The sequence below is a fragment of the Lepus europaeus genome, chromosome X (genome assembly GCF_033115175.1).
Source record: "Lepus europaeus isolate LE1 chromosome X, mLepTim1.pri, whole genome shotgun sequence".
Lineage (NCBI taxonomy): Eukaryota > Metazoa > Chordata > Mammalia > Lagomorpha > Leporidae > Lepus > Lepus europaeus.
The window spans coordinates 85,948,864-85,968,575 of record NC_084850.1 but is presented as its reverse complement, the minus strand read 5'-3'; the positions used below and the strand labels follow the sequence as shown (position 1 = coordinate 85,968,575).

At 48.3% G+C, this 19,712-nt stretch overlaps 1 protein-coding gene across 1 annotated transcript; it reads left to right on the top strand.

The window, feature by feature from the left end:
* Window positions 1–5,082: 5,082 nt before the first annotated feature.
* ARR3 (arrestin 3) lies at window positions 5,083–17,785 on the top strand. Its single transcript, XM_062183596.1, has 16 exons — window positions 5,083–5,099; window positions 5,368–5,398; window positions 5,548–5,608; window positions 5,798–5,842; window positions 12,057–12,256; window positions 12,364–12,423; window positions 12,610–12,677; window positions 13,295–13,430; window positions 13,616–13,700; window positions 13,959–14,031; window positions 14,423–14,560; window positions 16,326–16,409; window positions 16,679–16,702; window positions 16,876–16,928; window positions 17,184–17,193; window positions 17,698–17,785. Exons 1-16 carry the CDS (start codon window positions 5,083–5,085, stop codon window positions 17,783–17,785), a joined length of 1,173 nt encoding a protein of 390 aa, XP_062039580.1.
* The last annotated feature ends 1,927 nt before the right edge of the window (window positions 17,786–19,712 follow it).

Sequence of the window (19,712 nt, the reverse complement as noted above, 5' to 3'; positions counted from 1 at the left end):
GGTGTCAACAGGGCCATGCTGGAACTGCAACAGCCACCCTGTGACCAGGAGACTCCTTTGCCTTGCCTTGCCAACTTCTAGGGTTGCAGTCCTTGCATTCCTTGGCTGGTGGCCCCTTCCTTCATCTTCAAAGGCAGCAACATAGCATACTTTAAAAAAGATTTATTTTATTTATTTGCAGAGTTACAGAGAGAGAGAGAGAGAGAGAGAGAGAGAGAGAGAGAGGTCTTCTATCCGTTGGTTCACTCCCCAAATGACCACAACGGCCAGAGCTGAGCTGATCTGAAGCCAGCAGCCAGGAGCTTCTTCCAGGCGGGTGCAGGGGCCCAAGGACTTGGGCCATCTTCCACTGCTTTCCCAGGCCACAGCCGAGAGCTGGATCAGAAGTGGAGCAGCCGGGACTCAAACTGGCGCCTATATGGGATGCTGGCGCTGCAGGCTGGGGCTTTAACCCTCTGCGCCACAGCACCCGCCCCAGCAGCATAGCATCTTGCCACAGTCCTCACACCACCTTCTTTCTCTGCAGTTCCATTGCCCCCTCATCATGAGACTAGTGATTATATTTAGGGACCCACCTGAGAAAACCAGAATAATCTCCCCAATTCAAGATCTTTAATTTGGGGTGGGCATTGTGACACAGCAAGTTAAGCCACTGCTTGGGATGCCTGCATCTCATATTAGAGTGCCAATTTTTTGTCCCAGTGCCTCTGCTTCTGATCCAGCTTCCAGCTAATATGCCTGGAAAGGCAGCAGGTGATGACTCAAGTACTCGGGTCCCTGCCACCCACATGGGACAACTGAATGGAGTTCTAGGCTGCTGACTTTTTAATTAAAGATTTACTTCATTTATTTGAAAGACAGAGTTACAGAGAGAGGTCGAGACACAGAGAGAGGTCTCCCATCTGCTGGTTCACTCCCCAGATGGCTGCCACAGCAGGAGCTGCACTGATCCAAAGCCAGGAGCCAGGAGCTTCTTCCAGGTCTCCCACATGGGTGCAGGGGCCCAAGGACTTGGGCCATCTTCTACTGCTTTCCCAGGCCACAGCAGAGAGCTGGATTGGAAGAGGAGCAGCCGGGACTAGAACTGGTGCCCATATGGGATGCCAGAGCTTCAGAGCAGGGCGTTAACCCACTGAGCCACAGCGCCAGCCCCTAGGCTGCTGACTTTTTAAGACTGGCCCAGCTTTGGTTTTTGTGGGCATTCAAGGAGTGAACCGGTGGGTGGAAAGTCTCTCCCCCTTTCTCTGTTACTCTGTGTTTCAAATAAATCTTTTTCTCAAAAATAAGACGCCTTAATTTAATCACACATTCAAAGCCCCTTCAGCCATTTAACGTAATTCTCATGAGTTCTAGCACCTGCTATCTTTAGGGATCATTATTTTTTCATACATAGAGCTGCACTTAAATTTTGCACATTTTGGGATGTTGTGGCATAACGGGTAAAGTCTCTGCCTGCCATGCTGGCATCCCATATGGTGCCAGTTCAAGACCCAGCTGCTGCACTTCTGATCCAACTCCCTGCTAATGGCCTAGGAAAAGCAGAAGAAGATGGCCCAAGTACTTGTGTCCCCGCTACCCATATGAGAGACCTGGATGAAGTTCCTGGGTCCTGGCTTCAACCTGGCCCAGTGCTGGCTACTGCAGCCATCTAGGGAGTGAAGCAGCAGATGAAAGATCTCTCCCTCTCTCTCTCTCTCTCTCTCTCTCTCTCTCTCTCTCTCTGTGTGTGTGTGTGTGTGTGTCTGTATCTCCCTTTCTCTCTGTAACTCTGACTTCCAAAACAAATAGGTAAATCTTTTTAAAAAATGGTTTGTGCATTTTACTATCTGTAAATTGTGCTACTCAAGAAAAGTATACACTCCTGGCAGAGAGAAAATTATTTAAGTTCAATCAAAATAATGAATTAAGGGGGGGCCAGCGCTGTGGCGCAGCAGGTTAAAACCCTAGCCTGAAGCTCTGGCATACCATATGGGCGCCAGTTCTAGTCCCGGCTGCTCCTCTTCCAATCCAGCTCTCTGCTATGGCCTGGGAAAGCAGTAGAAGATGGCCCAAGTCCTTGGGCCCCTGCACCCATGTGGGAGACCCGGAAGAAGCTCCTGGCTCCTGGCTTTGGATCGGCGCAACTCCAGCTGTTGCGGCCATCTGGGGAGTGAACCCCGGATGGAAGACCTCTCTCTCTCTCTCTCTCTCTGTAACTCTGCCTTTCAAATAAATAAAAATCAGGCCGGCGCCGTGGCTCAACAGGCTAATCCTCCGCCTAGCAGCGCCAGCACATCGGGTTCTTGTCCTGGTCGGAGCGCCGGATTCTGTCCTGGTTGCCCCTCTTCCAGGCCAGCTCTCTGCTGTGGCCCGGGAGTACAGTGGAGGATGGCCCAAGTCCTTGGGCCCTGCACCTGCATGGGAGACCAGGAGAAGCACCTGGCTCCTGCCTTCAGATCAGCGTGGTGCGCCGGCTGCAGCGGCCATTGGAGGGTGAACCAATGGCAAAAGGAAGACCTTTCTCTCTGTCTCTCTCTCTCTCACTGTCCACTCTGCCTGTCAAAAATAAAAAAATCAATCTTTAAAAAAATTAATAAATTAAGGGCCTTCCAGATCTGTTTGCTTCCTGCTGCGGGACCCATGGACCTGCATTGAAAAAGGGATGAAGTCCTTTAAAGGGAGACAGGAGCCCCCAAGTGTGGATCTGATAAAGGCTAGTGCAAAAGGAGATTCATTCTGATGGCAACTTCCCCACGGACACCAACCATGGCAAATATGACTCTTTCCTGTATGTCCAGTGTCAGTTTCTATCTCTCTGTGGTTCCTGAAGAATCTAGGAAAGTCCCGAGAAGGAGAGAGCTACAGCAATCACATGACAAGGGTGCGTATTGGCCAGGAATGGCCAGGAATGGCACAGGGAAAGAAATACAGGACAGCCATCCCAGGGTTCTCGGTGAGCAGCAATGTCAGGGAAAGAAAGCCACAGTCATCCTCTGGAGGGGGATGGAGGGCTGGCTCTGCAGACAAAGTGCCAGAGACCAGCCAGTCGGCTGTAAGGGAAAGCCAGAGGGGTCAAGGTGCTAGGTCCCAGGAGCTTGGAGAGTCTGTGTCTACGTTCTCCCGGCCCACAAAGCCTTGGCCTGGACTCTCCAGGAAGGACGCCAAGGGAAGATTACTGTGTTGTTGCCATTGTGGACATCCTGGCAGCTGCAGGGCCAGAAATAGCTCTAATTCCATGAGTGGTCATATGAGGCAAGGGAAGCCGCTTAGAGCATGCACTTAGTTTCAGGGATTGGGGCGAGTCAAGAGCTGGGGGCTGGGGGTTAATCTAGGTGGAGGGCAATATAGTTGTCAATTTCCTATTCCCTCCATATGCAACATCCTGGGCCAGGAATCTTTTGTAGTCTTCCTCTCCAACAAGAAAAAAAAATGTTCAAGGCTCACAGCCATGTGCACAGGCAACTCAACACACTCATAACCCCTCCCCCCCGCCCCACCCCCACCACCTTATGGAAGATTGACTCCTGCTTGCTTGCTGCACACATAAGCTGGGATAATCAAGCTTGCTGATAATCATCATCTTCAAGAGTCCAAAATCCCAAGTCATGGGGGTTGGGGGAAGGATCCTCTTTCCAATACCTCTGATTTTTATGTGACCTAAAACAGCAGATCACTGGGATGTGGCTCTCCTTTCAGAACCACACAATGCCTATACTCTGAGCCCTCTTGCTTCTAGTCCCCATTGCATTTCACCTTTCAGGCTGCCAACTCCACTTTGATCCCAGCCTTCAGGTTCAAGGTCTCACGAGGCCCACATGCTGTAGTTTCCCCTTCACAAACTCCCCTGCCTCTAACATCATCAGAATCAACCCCTCACCCTCACTCTCACCCTCACCCTCACCCTCACCCTCATCCTCACCCTCACCCTGTCCCAGCAGCAATAGCCTGCTAATCTTTTGGACAACTAATCTTGTAGCCACTAAGCTGCTTTTCCCAACTCATGGCACCTGAGCTATTTATAGCAGTGTTTCATGCCCCCACCCCCAGACCCTTCCTCTTCTCCTCAGACCCCCACCAGTGTAAATGCGCTGAGCACTGTGGGTATAAGAGGCTGGGGAGGTGAGCATAGCAGCCAGAGCTGCAGGCTGATGTGAACCTCATCTCTCCCTCCCCCCAGGTAAGATTCCAAAGCCCCCTACTTCTAGCCCATACTAAGCACTGCATTCCTTGCCATGAGCACCCCCCTTAATATATCAGGTGGCAGTGCAAGGGAACCTTCCCTGACACAAACAGCGGGCATTCAGGTCAAGAGACCCTACCCTGCAAGAAACCTCTAGCAGCTCTCTTAAGCTCACTTCTCAGGCCAGGCCTAGTAAGCATTGACGGGAAGCACTAAAGAGACATCTGCCTCTCTCTAAGGGTCCTTATCCCAAGACGTGGTATCTGGGCACATAGATGGGGATAAGGATGGAAAAATCTGGGGAGAGTGCTAAGAGGAATGAAGAGCTTCAACCTCCATAGAGGTCTCTGGCACCAACAACTTAGAGCCTAAGAGCACCAACCTCTTCTCTCTCATACCTTATTAGATGAGGGTCAAGGCCATAGTGCCGTTAACACTGGCTCAGGATCCAATTGCAGGAGCAGAAGGAGGCATAATCCATTTGTTCACTCATTCATGTATCTAACAAACATGCCTTGGTGCCTACTGTGTGCCTGGTGATGTGCAGTCTCTTCCAGTCCAAGAAACACAATTCCTCCATACCAGTTTCCTTCTAGACAAGGTCCTTCTCTCTGAAGCTTCTCAGGAGTGCCCCTGTCATTCCAGAAAGTCCAGCCGTTTCTGGATAATAGACAGTATGGTAGTCAGCGACATGTACAAAATAGGGAAGGTCGTTGCCCTTTGTCTGAGATGGGTAAGAACGTGGCTTGGCAGAAGGGAGAATAGGAGGCACTTGATGGTGGTTAGGTGTCTACGAAGGAAATGTCCTGTCACACTAGATGTGTCTGGAGGGTAGACTCAAGTGAGGTAAGGAGAACAGGGACCAAATGATCGACCCTTCCTCATTGTTTTCCTCTTCCCAGAAAAGGCTCAACATAAACTCCATGGCCAACATCTCCAAGTAAGTAAGAACTCTTATCTAATGCTCTGAATCTGAATTGCTCCCTAGCCAAACCTAAGAATTTGCTTTGGGGGAGAGTGTTTTCCAACCTCTTCCTAATTTGTGGGCTTGGACTCTGCCCAGATTACCTCCACCTTTGCTCCATCCCATGCTCTTCTCTAATCCTAGAAATCTTTCTCCCCAGTTCCCTTTCTTTCCTCTCCCTTCCTCTCCTCTTCCCTGCTCTCCCAACCCATTCCCTATCGTCTTTCTGGTCTTCTCCCCGTAGGGTGTTTAAGAAGACCAGTTCCAATGGGAAGGTGAGAGAACCTGGCCCAGCTGGGCAAATGAGAGGGCAAAGGGGATAGGTGGGTACATGCTTCAGTGTGTCAAGGGTTTGGGCCGGGGATGTCAAGGGAACCCGTTCAAGGCGACTGTGAAAATAACATGGGAGGTTGTTCCACAACAGATCTCCATCTACCTGGGGAAACGGGACTTCGTGGACCATGTGGACATGGTGGAACCCATTGGTCAGTGAGTCCAAAAAGGAAAAGAGCCTGGGGCGAAGGGAATGGGAGCCAGGGAGAAGGACCCTGCAAAACTGGAGGCCAACTAAAGGGAAGAATGGGGAGAACCATTGTGTTTTGTAGGATCAATTTGTGTTTTGCAGTCAGAGAATTTTTTCCTGATCTGGGTGCCATCTCTCCCTCTCTCCATAGATGGTGTAGTCCTTGTTGACCCTGATTACTTAAAAGGTCGCAAGTGTAAGTAAAAATCCTTGTTGTTCTTTGTAGGTTTCAGGGGTCCCAAATGGAAATGTCATACATGCTAGGCAGGTAACCTCAATGAGTGGAATGGGCCAGGGGATTTAAAAAAACAAGAGAGTGACAGGAACTGGGAAGGCCTTGTCTGATGGAGGCTGACGAATGGGAATTGTAGTCCAATGTGGTCAATTTTTCTGGTTGTTAGGCACTAGAAATGAAGCTGAAAATATAACCTTTAGAGGCCTGATATCTGAAAACTACGGAGCCCCTTTCCTGAATGATATTCAAAATGAATATATTTCCCCAGCAGAAATAGAATTTCATTTTTTAAATCACAAAAAATTTACTTGTGGGCTGGAATTAAAATAGTCCCTTTCTACAATTTTTGGTTTTCCCTATTATTATTGGTGGTGCCCCTGGTTGACTATTAAACTGAATATGGGCTTCGACTGCCAGTGGAATGATCCAGTGCACTAGAAATCCATATCTTAATGCAAATTTCCAGATTTTCACATGTTGGCAACTCATAATAAGATTTTAAAAGGCCTGGATAGATCAAAAAAATTTTTATGTTGAATGTGACCCTCAGGCTGCCATTTTGCAACCTCTGGTATATGTCTTTCTGTCTTCTCTTTTTGTGTGGGGAAACAGCCTAACTTTCCTATTAAAAAAACCCAAGTAAAGAAATAAAACAACAACCACAGGAAGTAACAGCAAGAGACATCACTACTCTGGCACCAGTACTACAGATCAAGATTACACTGAAATATTTTTTCACTCCATTTTTCCCTCTTAATTCTCACTATGGATTAACCCCACTGTGATCCAACTAAGACTGAAAATTGAGTTTGATTCACAAAAGGCTCAAGAACAAGTTGACGAATACGAGTTCAGATATCTAACTTTTAGATAGTGGGGAATAAAGCAGCTTTAATCTTGCAAGTTGAAGCAGTGTGAATAAGCAATCTGGCCAGTTTTAACTATCCGAGAAACTTAGGGGTGTAGCCATAAATTAACAAAATTACTTTAAACTTCCCAAGGACTCTCTGTTTCTAAAACCTCTATCATTCTTTCACATTCCTACAAAATCTTCAGAAAAACCTATGGAAAGAAATCTCAAGTCTGAAAAAAAAAAAGTGCATGTTGATCCAGGAATAAGATATACTTTTTTCCCTTTCATTCTAATCTTTTATGTCCTCTCAATGGAATTTTATATTATTATTCATTTAAATTGCACATATTTCTTAAGTTTGTTCCTAACTATTTCAAATGTTAATTTTATGAAGATCATCTCATTTGCATCATATTTTCTAATGTGTTTTCTACCAAGGTACATTTGTTAATGTAAAATATGCTTTACTCTATACTGCTCAATGATATAGGCCAGTGATGGGCAATATACAAGGGTACTTCAAAAAGTTCATGGGCAGGAGACCTAGATGGAGTTCCTGACCCCTGGCTTCAACCTGGCCCAGCCCCAGCTGTTGCAGCCATTTGGGAAGTGAACCAGCAGATGGAAGATTCCTTTCTGTCTCTTCCCCTCTCTCTCTGTCACTCTGTCCTTAAAAAAATAAAGAAATACATATTCAAAAATAGTTCATGAACAGGTAAGCATTGTGGTCAGCAGGTTAAGCTGCCTTTTGGGATACCTGCATCCCATGTTAGAGTGTTTGGGATTGAGTTCCTGCCTCTGCTTCTGATCCAGCTCCCTGCTAATGCACCGGGGAAGGCAACAGAAAATGGCCCAAGTGCTTGGGCTGCTGACACCTGTGTGGGAGATATGGATAGAATTCCAGGCTCCTGGCTTCTACCTGGCCTAGTCTTGGCTGTTGCAGGCATTTGGGGAGTGAACCCATGAATGGAAGATTACACCCCTTCTCTGTTATTCTGCTTTTCAAATAAAAATAAATAAACAAACTTTTTTAAAAAAAGTTTATGGAAAAACAGAATGACAGTATGGTACAAAAAAATTGAAATCCATGCATAGTTTTTTCATGACACAAATTTTTTTATGAACTTTTAGATGAAGCCTTGTATGAGTATGTGCTGGTGTGAACAAATTATCCATAAAAAATCGACTCAAGATCTTTCTGTATAATTTCTTACAACTGCATGTGAATCTATAATGATCTCAAAATAAACAAATTTCAAAAAGGCACAAGAGACAAGTCATAAATACCTAAGATGGCTTTGTGTCCAGTTTCAGAAAGAGTTGGGAAGCATACACGACAGCTGTTAACAGCAACTATCTCAGGACTGTGATATATTTTTTTAAAGATTTATTTATTTGAAAGTCAGAGTTACACACAGAGAGAAGGAGAGGCAGAGAGAGAAAAGTCTTCCATCCATTGGTTCACTTCCCAGTTGGTCACAACTGTGGCCAGAGCTGTGCCAATCGGAAGCCAGGAGCCAGGAGCTTCCTCCGGGTCTCCCACATGGGTGCAGGGGCCCAAGGACTGGGCCATCTTCTACTGCTTTCCCAGGCCATAGCAGAGAGCTGGATTGGAAGTGGAGCAGCCAGACTCGAACCAGCATCCATACGGGATGCTGGCACTGCAAGCGGCAGCTTTACCTGCTATACCATAGTACTGGCCCCCAGGATTGTGATATATTATGGCCGAGCTTTGATTTGTCTTTTTGTTTATATTTGGTGATACTCAGAATATTAATATATACACTTTGTATAACAGAGGCAAATATAAGTCAATAACTTTAAAGTCAATGTTGATTTTTAAAATTTATTTATTTGAGAAACAGCTCCCATCCACTGGTTCATTCCCCAAATGCCAGCGACAGGCAGGACTGGGCTGGGCTGAAGCCAGGAGCTAGGAACTCCATCTGGATTTCCCATGTAGGTGACAGAGAACCGACCACTTGAGCCATCACCACTGTCTCCCAGGGTCTGCATTACAAGGAAGCTGGAGTCAGGAGCTAGAGCCAGGAATTGAACCCAGGCTAGCTGATATGGGACATTTCTTTTCTTTTTTTTTTTTATTTTTGGACAGGCAGAGTGGACAGTGAGAGAGAGAGAGAGAGAGAGAAAGGTCTTCCTTTTTGCCGTTGGTTCACCCCAAAATGGCCGGCACGCTGCGGCCAGCGCACCGCGCTGATCCAAAGCCAGGAGCCAGGTGCTTCTCCTGGTCTCCTATGCGGGTGCAGGGCCCAAGGACTTGGGCCATCCTCCACTGCCCTCCTGGGCCACAGCAGAGAGCTGGACTGGAAGAGGGGCAACCGGGACAGAATCCGGCGCCCCGACCGGGACTAGAATCTGGTGTGCCGGTGCCACAGGCGGAGGATTAGCCTAGTGAGCCATGGCACTGGCCTATATAGGACATTTCTTAACCACTAGGCCAAAGGCCCACTCCAGATGTTGAATTTTTTAAAAGTTCTATTTATTTATTTATTTGAAAGGCAGAGTGGTGGGTTGGTGGGGAGATGGGAGAGATTTTCGCTCTACTAGTTCACTCCCCAAATGCCGGCAACAACAGGGGCTGAGCCAGGCTGAAGCAGGAAGCCCAGAACTTCAGCCAAGTCTCCCACATGGGTGGCAGGGATCCAAGCAACTGAGCCATCATCTGCTGCCTTCAAAGTTGCCTTAGCAGGGAACTGGCTCAGAAGCAGAGCAGCTGGAACTTGAATCAGACACTCCAACATGGGAAGCAGGCACCGAAGCTCAGGCTTAACCCTTGGCACCACACCTGCTCCCCAGGTGTTGCCTTTTAAAAGAACAGAAACGCAACCCAGGTGCATTAGCAGGGAACTGGATTGGAAGTGGAGCAGGCAGGACTCAAACTGGCGCCCATACAGGATGCCAGCATCGCACCTTAATCCCCTACACCACAATACCAGCCCCAAAAGTCTATAACTTCTTACATTGGCTAGCCTTCTATTGCATGAGTGTACCTTAACGTATTTAGCTAACCTTTGATTGTTGAACATCAACTTTGTTTTTCATTTTTTGCTGTTATAAACAATCCTGTAAAGTGTCCCTTGTGTGTGCGCGCGTGCATGTTTGTGTTTGTGTGTGTGTCTTTTCGTCCTTGCCCATTATTTTCTAAATGCCTGGAAGAGGAATTAACGGTCAGAGAGCATTCATACACTTTTAAAGCTTTCTGTACCTATTGCCAAATTGCTCTCCAAAAGGTTTGTACCAATTAACTTTCCCTCCTGCTGTGTACAAGGCTGCCCATTGCCCTGGTCCTTATTACAGCCCTAGTGTTATTATTACTTTCAACCTTTATTACTTCTTTTCAATACAGATTCATTTTCTGCATTCTTAATATTCAAAGCAGACAATCTGCTATTTAATATGTGGATCTCTTAAAATACTAAAATAACTCATGTGTAGCTATTGGCAGTTTTCTTTCCTTTGGGTCAGGGCCCCTGATACATAGAAGGTTATTCACCCGTGTTTTCCATCTTTCCTTACCTCAGCCTCTGTCGCTCTGTCCTTGGGCAGGTAGCCCTCTCCACCTCTCACTCCAGGAGTACAGTTCTGACACGTTCAATCTGTCCCTAACCATAGGCAGCAACGGCACAGTCTGAATTCAGCTGTAACTCTTCCACATCTGCCAAGATTCCCATCCTCTCCCTCCTCCTCCTCCTCCTCCTCATCATCATCATCATCACCGCCGTCACTGACATCCACATCTACAAATAATTTACAGTTTCCGAACACATTTCACATACAGCAACTCCTTCTCATGAGAATTCCATGAGCTGTTCAAGGTGCCCATGAGTCTGGGCTTTGGAATCACATAGGCCTGGGTTCAAATACTGAGCCATAACTTAACTACTCTGAGCTCATTCAAATTACCTATGAAGTGGGGATGATAATTCAGAAGCTCAGGGCTGGCGCTGTGGCATAGTGGGTAAAGCCACCACCTACAATGCCGGCATCCCATATGGGCACCGGTTTGAGTTCCAGTTGCTCCATTTCTGATCCAGCTCCCTGCTAATGGCCTGGGAAAGCAGTAGAAGATGGCCCAAGTGCTTGGGCCCCTGCCCACGTGGGAGACCAGGAAGAAGCTCCTGGCTTTGACCTGGCCGAGCCCTGGCCTTTGCAGCCATCTGAGGAGTGAACCAGCAGATGGAAGATCTCTCTCCCCCTCTCTCTGTAACTTTGACTTTCAAATAAATAAATAAATCTTAAGAAAAAATACTTCAGAGGCTTGTTGTACAGTCCAAATCATGTATGCAGAGATCTAGCACCATTCTGCTATAGACAGGCCAAATAACTAAGGCCTGGAGAACTCAGGGAATTTGTTCAAGTCCTATGCAAGCCCAGCTATTTTTACCCTTAATTTTATCGTCTATCTTTCTTGTTATGAACTATTTCAGGAGAGGATGCTCTGTGCCCATCACCTAGCTTTATAAAGAATTACAGAAACAAATGGAAGTCTCCTACATGTCCTTCCCTGATCCCACTATCCTCTCTCCCACCCTTCTCCTCCTCCTTCTCTCCCCACTCCGCAGGTAAGCACTATTCTGAATGTGGTGTTTACTATTCCCATGAGGTTTCAAAAATCTCCATATTTGTGTATGTGTGATGAAGTCTGGTATTGTTCTACATGCTTTGAAACAGTAACCTACTGGGCAGATCGTTCTGCAGCTGGCTTTTCATACACAGTAGGGTTTTTTTTTTAAGTATTTATTTATTTTATTTGAAAGACAGAGTTACAGAGAAGCAGAGGCAGAGAGAGAGAGGGAGAGAGAGAGAGAGAGAGAGAGAGAGAGAGAAAGGTCTTCTATCCGCTAGTTCACTCCCCAGATATCTGCAATGGCTAGAGCTGTGCTGATCCAAAGCCAGGAGCCAGGAGCTTCTTCCAGGTCTCCCACGTGGGTGCAGGGGTTCTAGGACTTGGGCCATTTTTCACTGCTTTCCCAGGCCATAGCAGAGAGCTCGGAAGTGGAGCAGCCGGGTCTCGAACCAGTGCCCATATGGGATGCCGGCACTGCAAGGGGCAGCTTTACCCACTACACCACAGTGCTGGTCCCCACAATAGGTTTTTATATTTTAACCATGTTAATATATGTCAAAAGGTTTGTGAAAAGTGTGCATTACTTTTGATTCCATTTTCCACAAATCCTTCATAGTACCCTCATATGTCGTCGAATGTATGAGTAATCCTTTTGTTCTTTCAACAGTATGATCACCATTAAGATCTTTCCCACTCAGGCCTGACAGGTCAATTCCTTCCTCCTTTGCCTGCAGTGTTTGTCATGTTGACATGTGCCTTTCACTATGGCCGTGAGGACTTGGATGCAATTGGTCTGACATTCCACAAAGATCTGTATGTCCAGGTCCAGCAAGTGGCTCCAGCTGAACCCACCAGCCCCCAGGGACCCCTCACACTCCTGCAGGAGCGACTACTGCACAAGCTGGGGGATAATGCCTACCCCTTTACTCTGCAGGTATGGATCCCAAGTCCTGGGCATGGTTTCCAGGGAAGAGGAAGAAGGAGAGCAGAGAACAGGAGTCTCTTTTTCTTCTGTGCATTGACCTCCTTTTGGTCCCCTAGATGGTTGCCAACCTGCCTTGTTCAGTGACCCTGCAGCCAGGTCCTGAAGATGCAGGAAAGGTGAGGTTTGGGTCCCGAGAAAGAGGGATAGACAGGTAATGCCAGGGAAGGGGAGTAAGGAGGGAATGGACGAGACTGAAGGAACAGCCAGCTAAGGGGTGAGGCCAGGCATTCCTCTTGGAGGCCCAGGAGGAAAGGAGGGACAGTGTTGGAAATGAGCTCTCTTTGCCCCCTACCCCTTTGCAGGCCTGTGGTGTTGACTTTGAAGTGAAGAGCTTCTGTGCTGAAAACCTGGAGGAGAAAATCCCCAAGGGGTATTCTTCAGCCCTCTCCCAGATGCCTGCTCTAGCTTCTGCCAGGAAACAGATCCCGGTCTCACACACAGACAGCCCGACTTCTAACTCCATAGCACCATTGCCACCAGCTCAGATGCCTACTTTGGAGTCCCCTCTGACTTCTTTTCTTTGGCAAACCTTTCCATTAAGGGCCAAAATCTAAATATTTTGCTTTTTTGCGGGCTCTTCTGTCTCAGTTGAACTGTGCCACTGCCACTGGGAAAGCACGCTCAGATAGTACAGAAATGGGTGTGCCTGGCTAGGCTCCATCAAAACGTATTGATGGACACAGACATTTGAATTTTAAATCACATGCCTGTGTCATAAAATATTTCTGCTCCTCGATTTATTTCAACCATTTACAAACGTGATCATTATTAGCTTACAGGCCATACCTAAAAAAGCAGTAGGCCAGATCTGGCCAGTGAGCCCTACATAGTTTGCTGCCCCTTGGTATTAGGTACCAGAAGATTTCTGGGAGGGAGGCCTTCCCCCAACCCCCACTCCCAAGCAAGGCCTGGGCTATGGGGTTGGCATTGGAGAGGTCTGTGGGTCCCCTAGGAGACATTCTGGCTGATTCCTTGGCTTCTGCTCAGCAACTCGGTGCGACTGGTTGTCCGGAAAGTACAGTTTGCACCCCTGGAGCCAGGCCCTGGCCCCAGGGCCCAGACCACCCGCCGTTTCCTTCTGTCAGCTCAGCCTCTACAACTCCAGGCGTGGATGGACAAGGAGGTTTGTGACCCTCCACTTCCTGCCCCCTACCCTACAATCCCTCTGATGCCCTGTTTTCCCCCACCTCCTTCTTTGGTAGGCAGAGATGAGAGTCGGGGCAGCAACAGTGCCAAGGACACAGGAATTCTGGGGTTTTGATCTGTTTTTCCTCCAACCTCATGATGGGGCCTCTCCTCCTACTTCAGGTTCACTACCATGGCGAACCCATCCCTGTCAATGTCTCTATCAACAATTGCACCAACAAGGTCATCAAGAAAATCAGGATTTCAGGTGAGCTGCTTTTCCTGTCCTCCTACACTTGGCCCCAGAACCACAGGTCTCTGTCTGAATCTCTGCCCCACTTAGCCATCTGCATTCCTCTTGGCCTTCCCTCCAAAACAGGTTTCTCAAAGCAGATAATCTCTGTCAATGTGCACATCTTACTGCAGGATGTGCAGTGTGCCCTTGTATAAGGTCTCCACTGCGGATAGTGCAGTGGGATCTCGAGGATCACTGATTCTAGCCGTGTGCTTTTCCTGGCTTGTTTAGTTGACCAGATCACGGACGTTGTCCTGTATTCACTAGACAAGTACACCAAGACTGTATTCCTTCAAGAGTTCACGTGAGCTGCCACTGGGGCTGGGGTCAGAGAAGCAAGGGGTGGCATGGTGGGAGGCAGAGGAGGGGGTTGAGGAAGGAAGAAAGGGTAAGGGAGCCCAGGAATGGGGAAGATTGAGGCAAAGGCTAGAAGAGAGGAAGGGAGGGATTCCCAGGAGAACTGGGTGGTGATGGGGTGTGACTTACCCACAGGAGAATGGTCACAGGGCTGAAAGGAAGGCGGGGGCATGAGGACTTCTCACTGGAGCTAGTTCCTCTTACTCTTTGCTGTTAGACTTGTCACCTCTCATGGGTTCTCCATGAGAGATTGGGGATTCTGCCAGATCCTCTCGGGCGTGAAAGGATACTTGGTCGGCGAGCCAAGCCTAAGTTCTTCTCTTGTTATCCTTTCAAAGGGAGACTATAGCTGCTAACTCCAGCTTTTCCCAGAGTTTTGCAGTCACCCCGCTACTGGCTACCAACTGCCACAAACAGGGCCTGGCACTGGATGGCAAACTGAAGCATGAAGATACCAATCTGGCCTCTAGCACAATGTAAGCTCAAACACATGCCCCGATCTCCATTTCCTGCCCTTAACCTATTCCACCTGCTGTATATACAACTCTGAGGCTTCATAGTCTGTGAAGCCTACCTTGTTTTAAAACATCCCTAAGTCAATGTTCAGAGCATTCTCCAGGCCTGAAGGCCAGGAGCCAATGACAGGTGTAGGTCTCAGGCAGCAAGAAAAGAAAATGAAAGAGGCAAATAAAAAAGTCTTATGTTATATAATATGTCAGCGTTCACAAACATACACACTATATTACCTCTGTAGGAATCCCATTCAAGTAGGCTGGCCAAGTGTTCACTCTCTCTCTCTCTCTCTCTTTTTAGATTTATTTATTTGAAAGTCAGAGTTACACAGAGAGAGAAGGAGAGGCAGAGAAAGAGAGAGGTCTTCCATCTGCTGTTGCTCCCCAATTGACCGCAATGGCCATAGCTGCTGCGATCTGAAGCCAGGAGCCAGGAGCTTCCTCCAGGTCTTCCCATGTGGGTGCAGGGGCCCAAGCATTTGGGCCATCCTCTTCTGTTTTCCCAGGCCAAAGCAGAAAGCTGGATTGGAAGTGGAGCAGCCAGGTCTCGAACCGGTGCCCATATGGGATGCCAGCACTACAGGCGGTAGCTTCACCCGCTACGCCACGGCACTGGCCCCAAGGCCAGGTGTTCTTACTCCAGTTTATCCATAAGTACTCTGAGGTTCAGAGAGAGGCAGAGGTGGACGGAATGGTATCACGCATCATTCTGACTCTGAACACTGTGGCTTCTATAAAAGCCACTCTCTAGAGATGATAGAAATGGAGTAGAAGACTAGGAGATTAGAACGGAGGAAAAGGCAGACAAAAAAAGAGAATGATACAATAGGAATTAATAGAACTCCACGCGGGCATTCATTTGGTTCTATGTCTTCAGAGGCTCTAGATGTATCTCCTACCACCTGCCACCATCTGACAAGCCTTGAGCCCCTTGCCCCCCTCCCCCCATGCTTTATCAATCAAGAAGTCATCCCAATGGCATTGTTTCACAGATAGGGGGCAGCAGTCCAGAGCAACGAAGAGAACTTCCCATGATTGTACAGCTTTCAATGTCTTATTGAGCACCTGTTATTATACTTATTCTCATGCTAAGCAATGTGGAGGACACAAAGCAGTTTAAGAAAGTTTCTACCTTCAGGCAATTTATGGCCTAGATGAGGAACAAAGAGAAATGCAAATACAAACTAAGAGTTAAGTGTTAATACAGACGGTTCAGATTATACATCCAATAGCAGTTCAAAGAAATCAGCACAGCTGGTGAGGGCTCTTGAAGGAGATAGAATGAGCTAGATCTTGAAGAATGTGTAAGATCTGGAGACCAAAGGAAGAAGAAAGGAGCGTTCTAGACTGGGAACATAGCATGGGCAAAGGCCAGAAGGTGGGAATCCACCACATGTTCTGAGCACAGAGACAATATGGATCCTCTTTGGCTGTACCCCAACTGTTAGGGAGTTGGGGCAGAAGGGTTAGAGGCTAGATGGGGCCAGATTGTTAACCGTCTTGAAAAGTCAGGCTGAGTAGTTGTATTTGGAAAAGTGGGCTTCTGAGTAGAGGGTGACACAGTGCAATGGAACACTAGCAGGAGAAATGGGTGGGAGAGAGTAGAGTCTGGGAGAAGACAAAAGGAAATAGTGTGTGGTGAAGGGCATGCACAGGAAGGAACTGGTGAAAGTAAAGAATGATGCCCTGAACACACAAAGCATGCATCAATGAATCCTATGGCCCTCAGTCTTCGACCTGGAATGGACAAGGAGCTGCTGGGGATCCTGGTGTCCTACAAAGTCAGAGTCAACTTGATGGTGTCCTGTGGAGGGTGAGTGAGGGTTCTAGATCTGTCTGAGCGGGAGCTGGGGAGCCAAGGGTTAGTCATGTCCGTTTTTCTCCCCATTGGAGTGACCCTATCAAGCTGTTCCCCTTCTCCCATACCAGGTTCCCAAAGCTGTGAACTCAGTGAGCAGGTCACCTTCCCTTCCAGAAACCCATTCCAGTGGCTGAGTTCGCCTTATGATTCCTCACGCCCCAGTAAAACAAGCTTGGCCCCTCATTTTCAGTGACTAATTTTCAGTGTCATTCTACCCACAGCATCCTAGGAGACCTGACAGCCAGGTGAGAAACTATGGGTTGGATGCACCAGGGCAAGGGGAGAATGAAGGAATAAAGAACCAAAATAGTGACTAGGGAGAGTCTGAGGCCACCCTAGGACTGCAAAACTGAGGGGAGGAAGTTCAGGGGGTTGGGCTTTCAGGGAGCTCAGTTACTCTACCTTGGGATCCTTGCAGTGATGTTGGTGTGGAGCTGCCCTTGATCCTGAGCCATCCAAAGCCATCTCATGGTGAGTGACCAGGTGGTACTGAGGGTTGGGGGGCCAAGCAGTTCTGATCTCATGAATTGGAGACCAGTAGTTTGGATAGAGGTGGAATAGCTACAGGCAGGTGGATGTCTGGGTTCTCTGTGGAGGGGGCTGTGTGAGCAGGAGGTGAAGAGATGGAAAGGGAGGGGGCAAGAGCCAAGCAATGTCTTCAGGGACCCGAAGAACCCCTTACCAGCTTCTGCTGTATTTTTCTGTCCCTCTCCATGCTTGCTACAGAGGCTGCTAGGTAATGGAATGAGAGGCCTGGAAGCCCCGCCCCCCCCCATTGCCACCCTCCATTTTCTAATGCTGGAAATGTACAAAAGCTTCCCTGGGGTGTTGCTTTCAATACGTGTGCAGTGGAAACATATGGTTTTGCTTCATGTCATAGTTCAGTGCTTTTCATGCACCCTCCTTTCCCTTTCGGCAGCCCCCGCCTTCCACCCCTGCTCTTCTCAGAATCCTTCTTCCCCCTCAACCCTTCCATTTTCCTTTTCCCTTTTCCCCCTGCTCCCTTGCCCTTACTCCTCCTGCCCTCCATTCTTCCAAGCCCTCCCCTCCGTCCCACCCTCCATTCTTCTTTGCCTTCTAGCACTCCTGGGGGTCTTTTGTGTTAAGAGATCCTGGCTGAGCAGCTGGGCTGGGAAGCTGGGAGGGGATCACTACCCTGGGATCGGGCCATGGGAATGCACGTGGAGGATGCCCCCAAAACAGTTCCTAACCCTATGTTCCCCTCTGCGACTTCTGCAAGCTCTGAAGACATCGTCATCGAGGAGTTTGCACAACAGGAACAAGGTGAGAAGGAGAGCCAGAAGGTGGAGGAAGACCAAGGGAACTGAGCGGCTCACTCAGGTGCCCCTGAATGTGGGAGCCCACACTGTAATGCTCTAATAAACTGGCTGGTCCCCACGTGCCTGGCAGTTTCTTTACAATTTCCTCCACCTGGAGGGCAACCGGAAGTACTGACATCCATCCTCCCCTGTCCCCTTAGCACGTGCTTTGCCCCTAGGTGCCCCCCATTTCCTTCTGACAGTCACTCACCCTCCCAGGGTCCTTAACCTTTCTCTTCGACCCTGGCCACCCCTGCTCTCACCTCCTCTCCCAACTCTGGCAGTCATCCCATTGGGTTGGGCATAGGGTGCAAGCGCTGCCAGGAGGGAGCCGAGGGGGTGGTTCCGATCCGCAGTAGGGGACAGTGCAGAGGCCCCCACCCAGCTGCTGCAACCCATGCCTTTGGTCCCCGTGAGGCCCTAAGGCTACTGCCTGGAGACAAATGAAAGACCTGAATACCAGGCTCTGTACTAAACCAAACTCATACTCTTGGGAGAGCAGAGCAGTGGGTGTGGGTTGGGCTTTGGGGATAGGAAGGTATGAAAGGGTCTGGGGGGGCTATCTGGGAAATCGGTTTCTTCCTCTTGGGAAACTTTGGTGTGTACAAGTGTGTAAGGGGCGGAGGACTCAGAGAGATGCTGAAGGGGAAAAGGGCACCAGGGCGATGGTTGGCCAACATCATTTATCATCCAACTCACATAAGACAGCGTCGACTATGCTTGTCAGGTGAGCCAAGCAGAAGGCACATGGTGTATCTTTGCCCTTTCTTTGGCAGACTCAGCTGGGGTTTTGTTTTCAAAGTTATCTATTGTAAGCACTGGGAAGATGAGGCAGGCCCACCTCTCAAGGCCCACTCTCTATTTCTGGTTCTAAGGCTGCCTGGTATTGGGGTAGAAGGGCAGAGTTCAGAGAGGCAACTGCTGGAACTGACAGCTTGTCCAAGACCATGTCCTTGGAGGGCTGAAGAGTGAGTGTTCATTCTCATAGCACTCATTAATCCTAGGCCTCAATCCCTTAGACCTGTTCATTGCAGCGGAGTAGCACCATCCCACATCACCAGTGGGAAAACAAGGGGAATAAAAAACCAGCTTGGGGAAGGTGTTGTGGTGCAGCTAAGCCACATCCCATACTGGAGTGCCAGTTTGAGACTAGGTTCCTCGGCTTCTGATTCTACCTTCCTGCTAATGCATACCCTGGGTGGCAACAGAAGATGGCTCAAGTACTCAGGTCCCTGCCACTCATGTGGGAGACCCAGATGGTGTTCTGAGCTCTTGGCTTTGCCCTAGCCTAGCCCTGGCTGCTGTGAGCATCTGAGGAGTGAACAAGTAGGTGGAAGATCTCTGTTTCTCTTTTGAATAATAAAATATTTAAAAAAACCTGAAGCCTTCCCAAATTACCAAGTGCTGTTTCTTGTTCAAGATGTTTCTTGTTCAAATTTAAGAGGTCTTGAATCCTTAAATATGCTGTTCTATAGGGTTTTCCTTAATTCAAATATGGCAAAATTGAGTAGACCTGTCCTGGAACTGTAGGCCACTTGGTTTGAGGCCATCACAGCCACTTTTCAGGGAATAGAACTCACCTCTCCCTTTTAAAAAAGATTTATTTATTTATTTATTTATTTATTGAGGCAGAGTTAGAGAGAGAGAGAGATCTTCCATTGCTGGTTCACGCCCCAATGTCTACAATGGCCAGAGCTGGGCTGATTTGAAGCCAGGAGCTTCTTCCGGGTCTCCCACCTGCGTGCAGGACCCCAAGAACTTGGGCCATCTTCCACTGCCTTCCCAGGCCATAAGCAGAGAGCTGGATTGGAAGAGGAGCAGCTGGGACTCGAACTGGCGTCCATCCATATGGGATGCTCGTGCTGTAGGCAGAGGCTTAACCTACCATGCCAGAGCACCAGCCCTCCCCTTTTTTATTTTGCCATTATTAGGTTCT

Bases quoted from the DNA above. Each gene is read 5' to 3' on its own strand.
- ARR3 (XM_062183596.1), top strand. The intron at 12,257-12,363 runs GTATGGATCCCA...TTGGTCCCCTAG, and splicing joins CCTACCCCTTTACTCTGCAG to ATGGTTGCCAACCTGCCTTG. The intron at 12,678-13,294 runs GTATTCTTCAGC...GCTTCTGCTCAG, and splicing joins GAGGAGAAAATCCCCAAGGG to CAACTCGGTGCGACTGGTTG.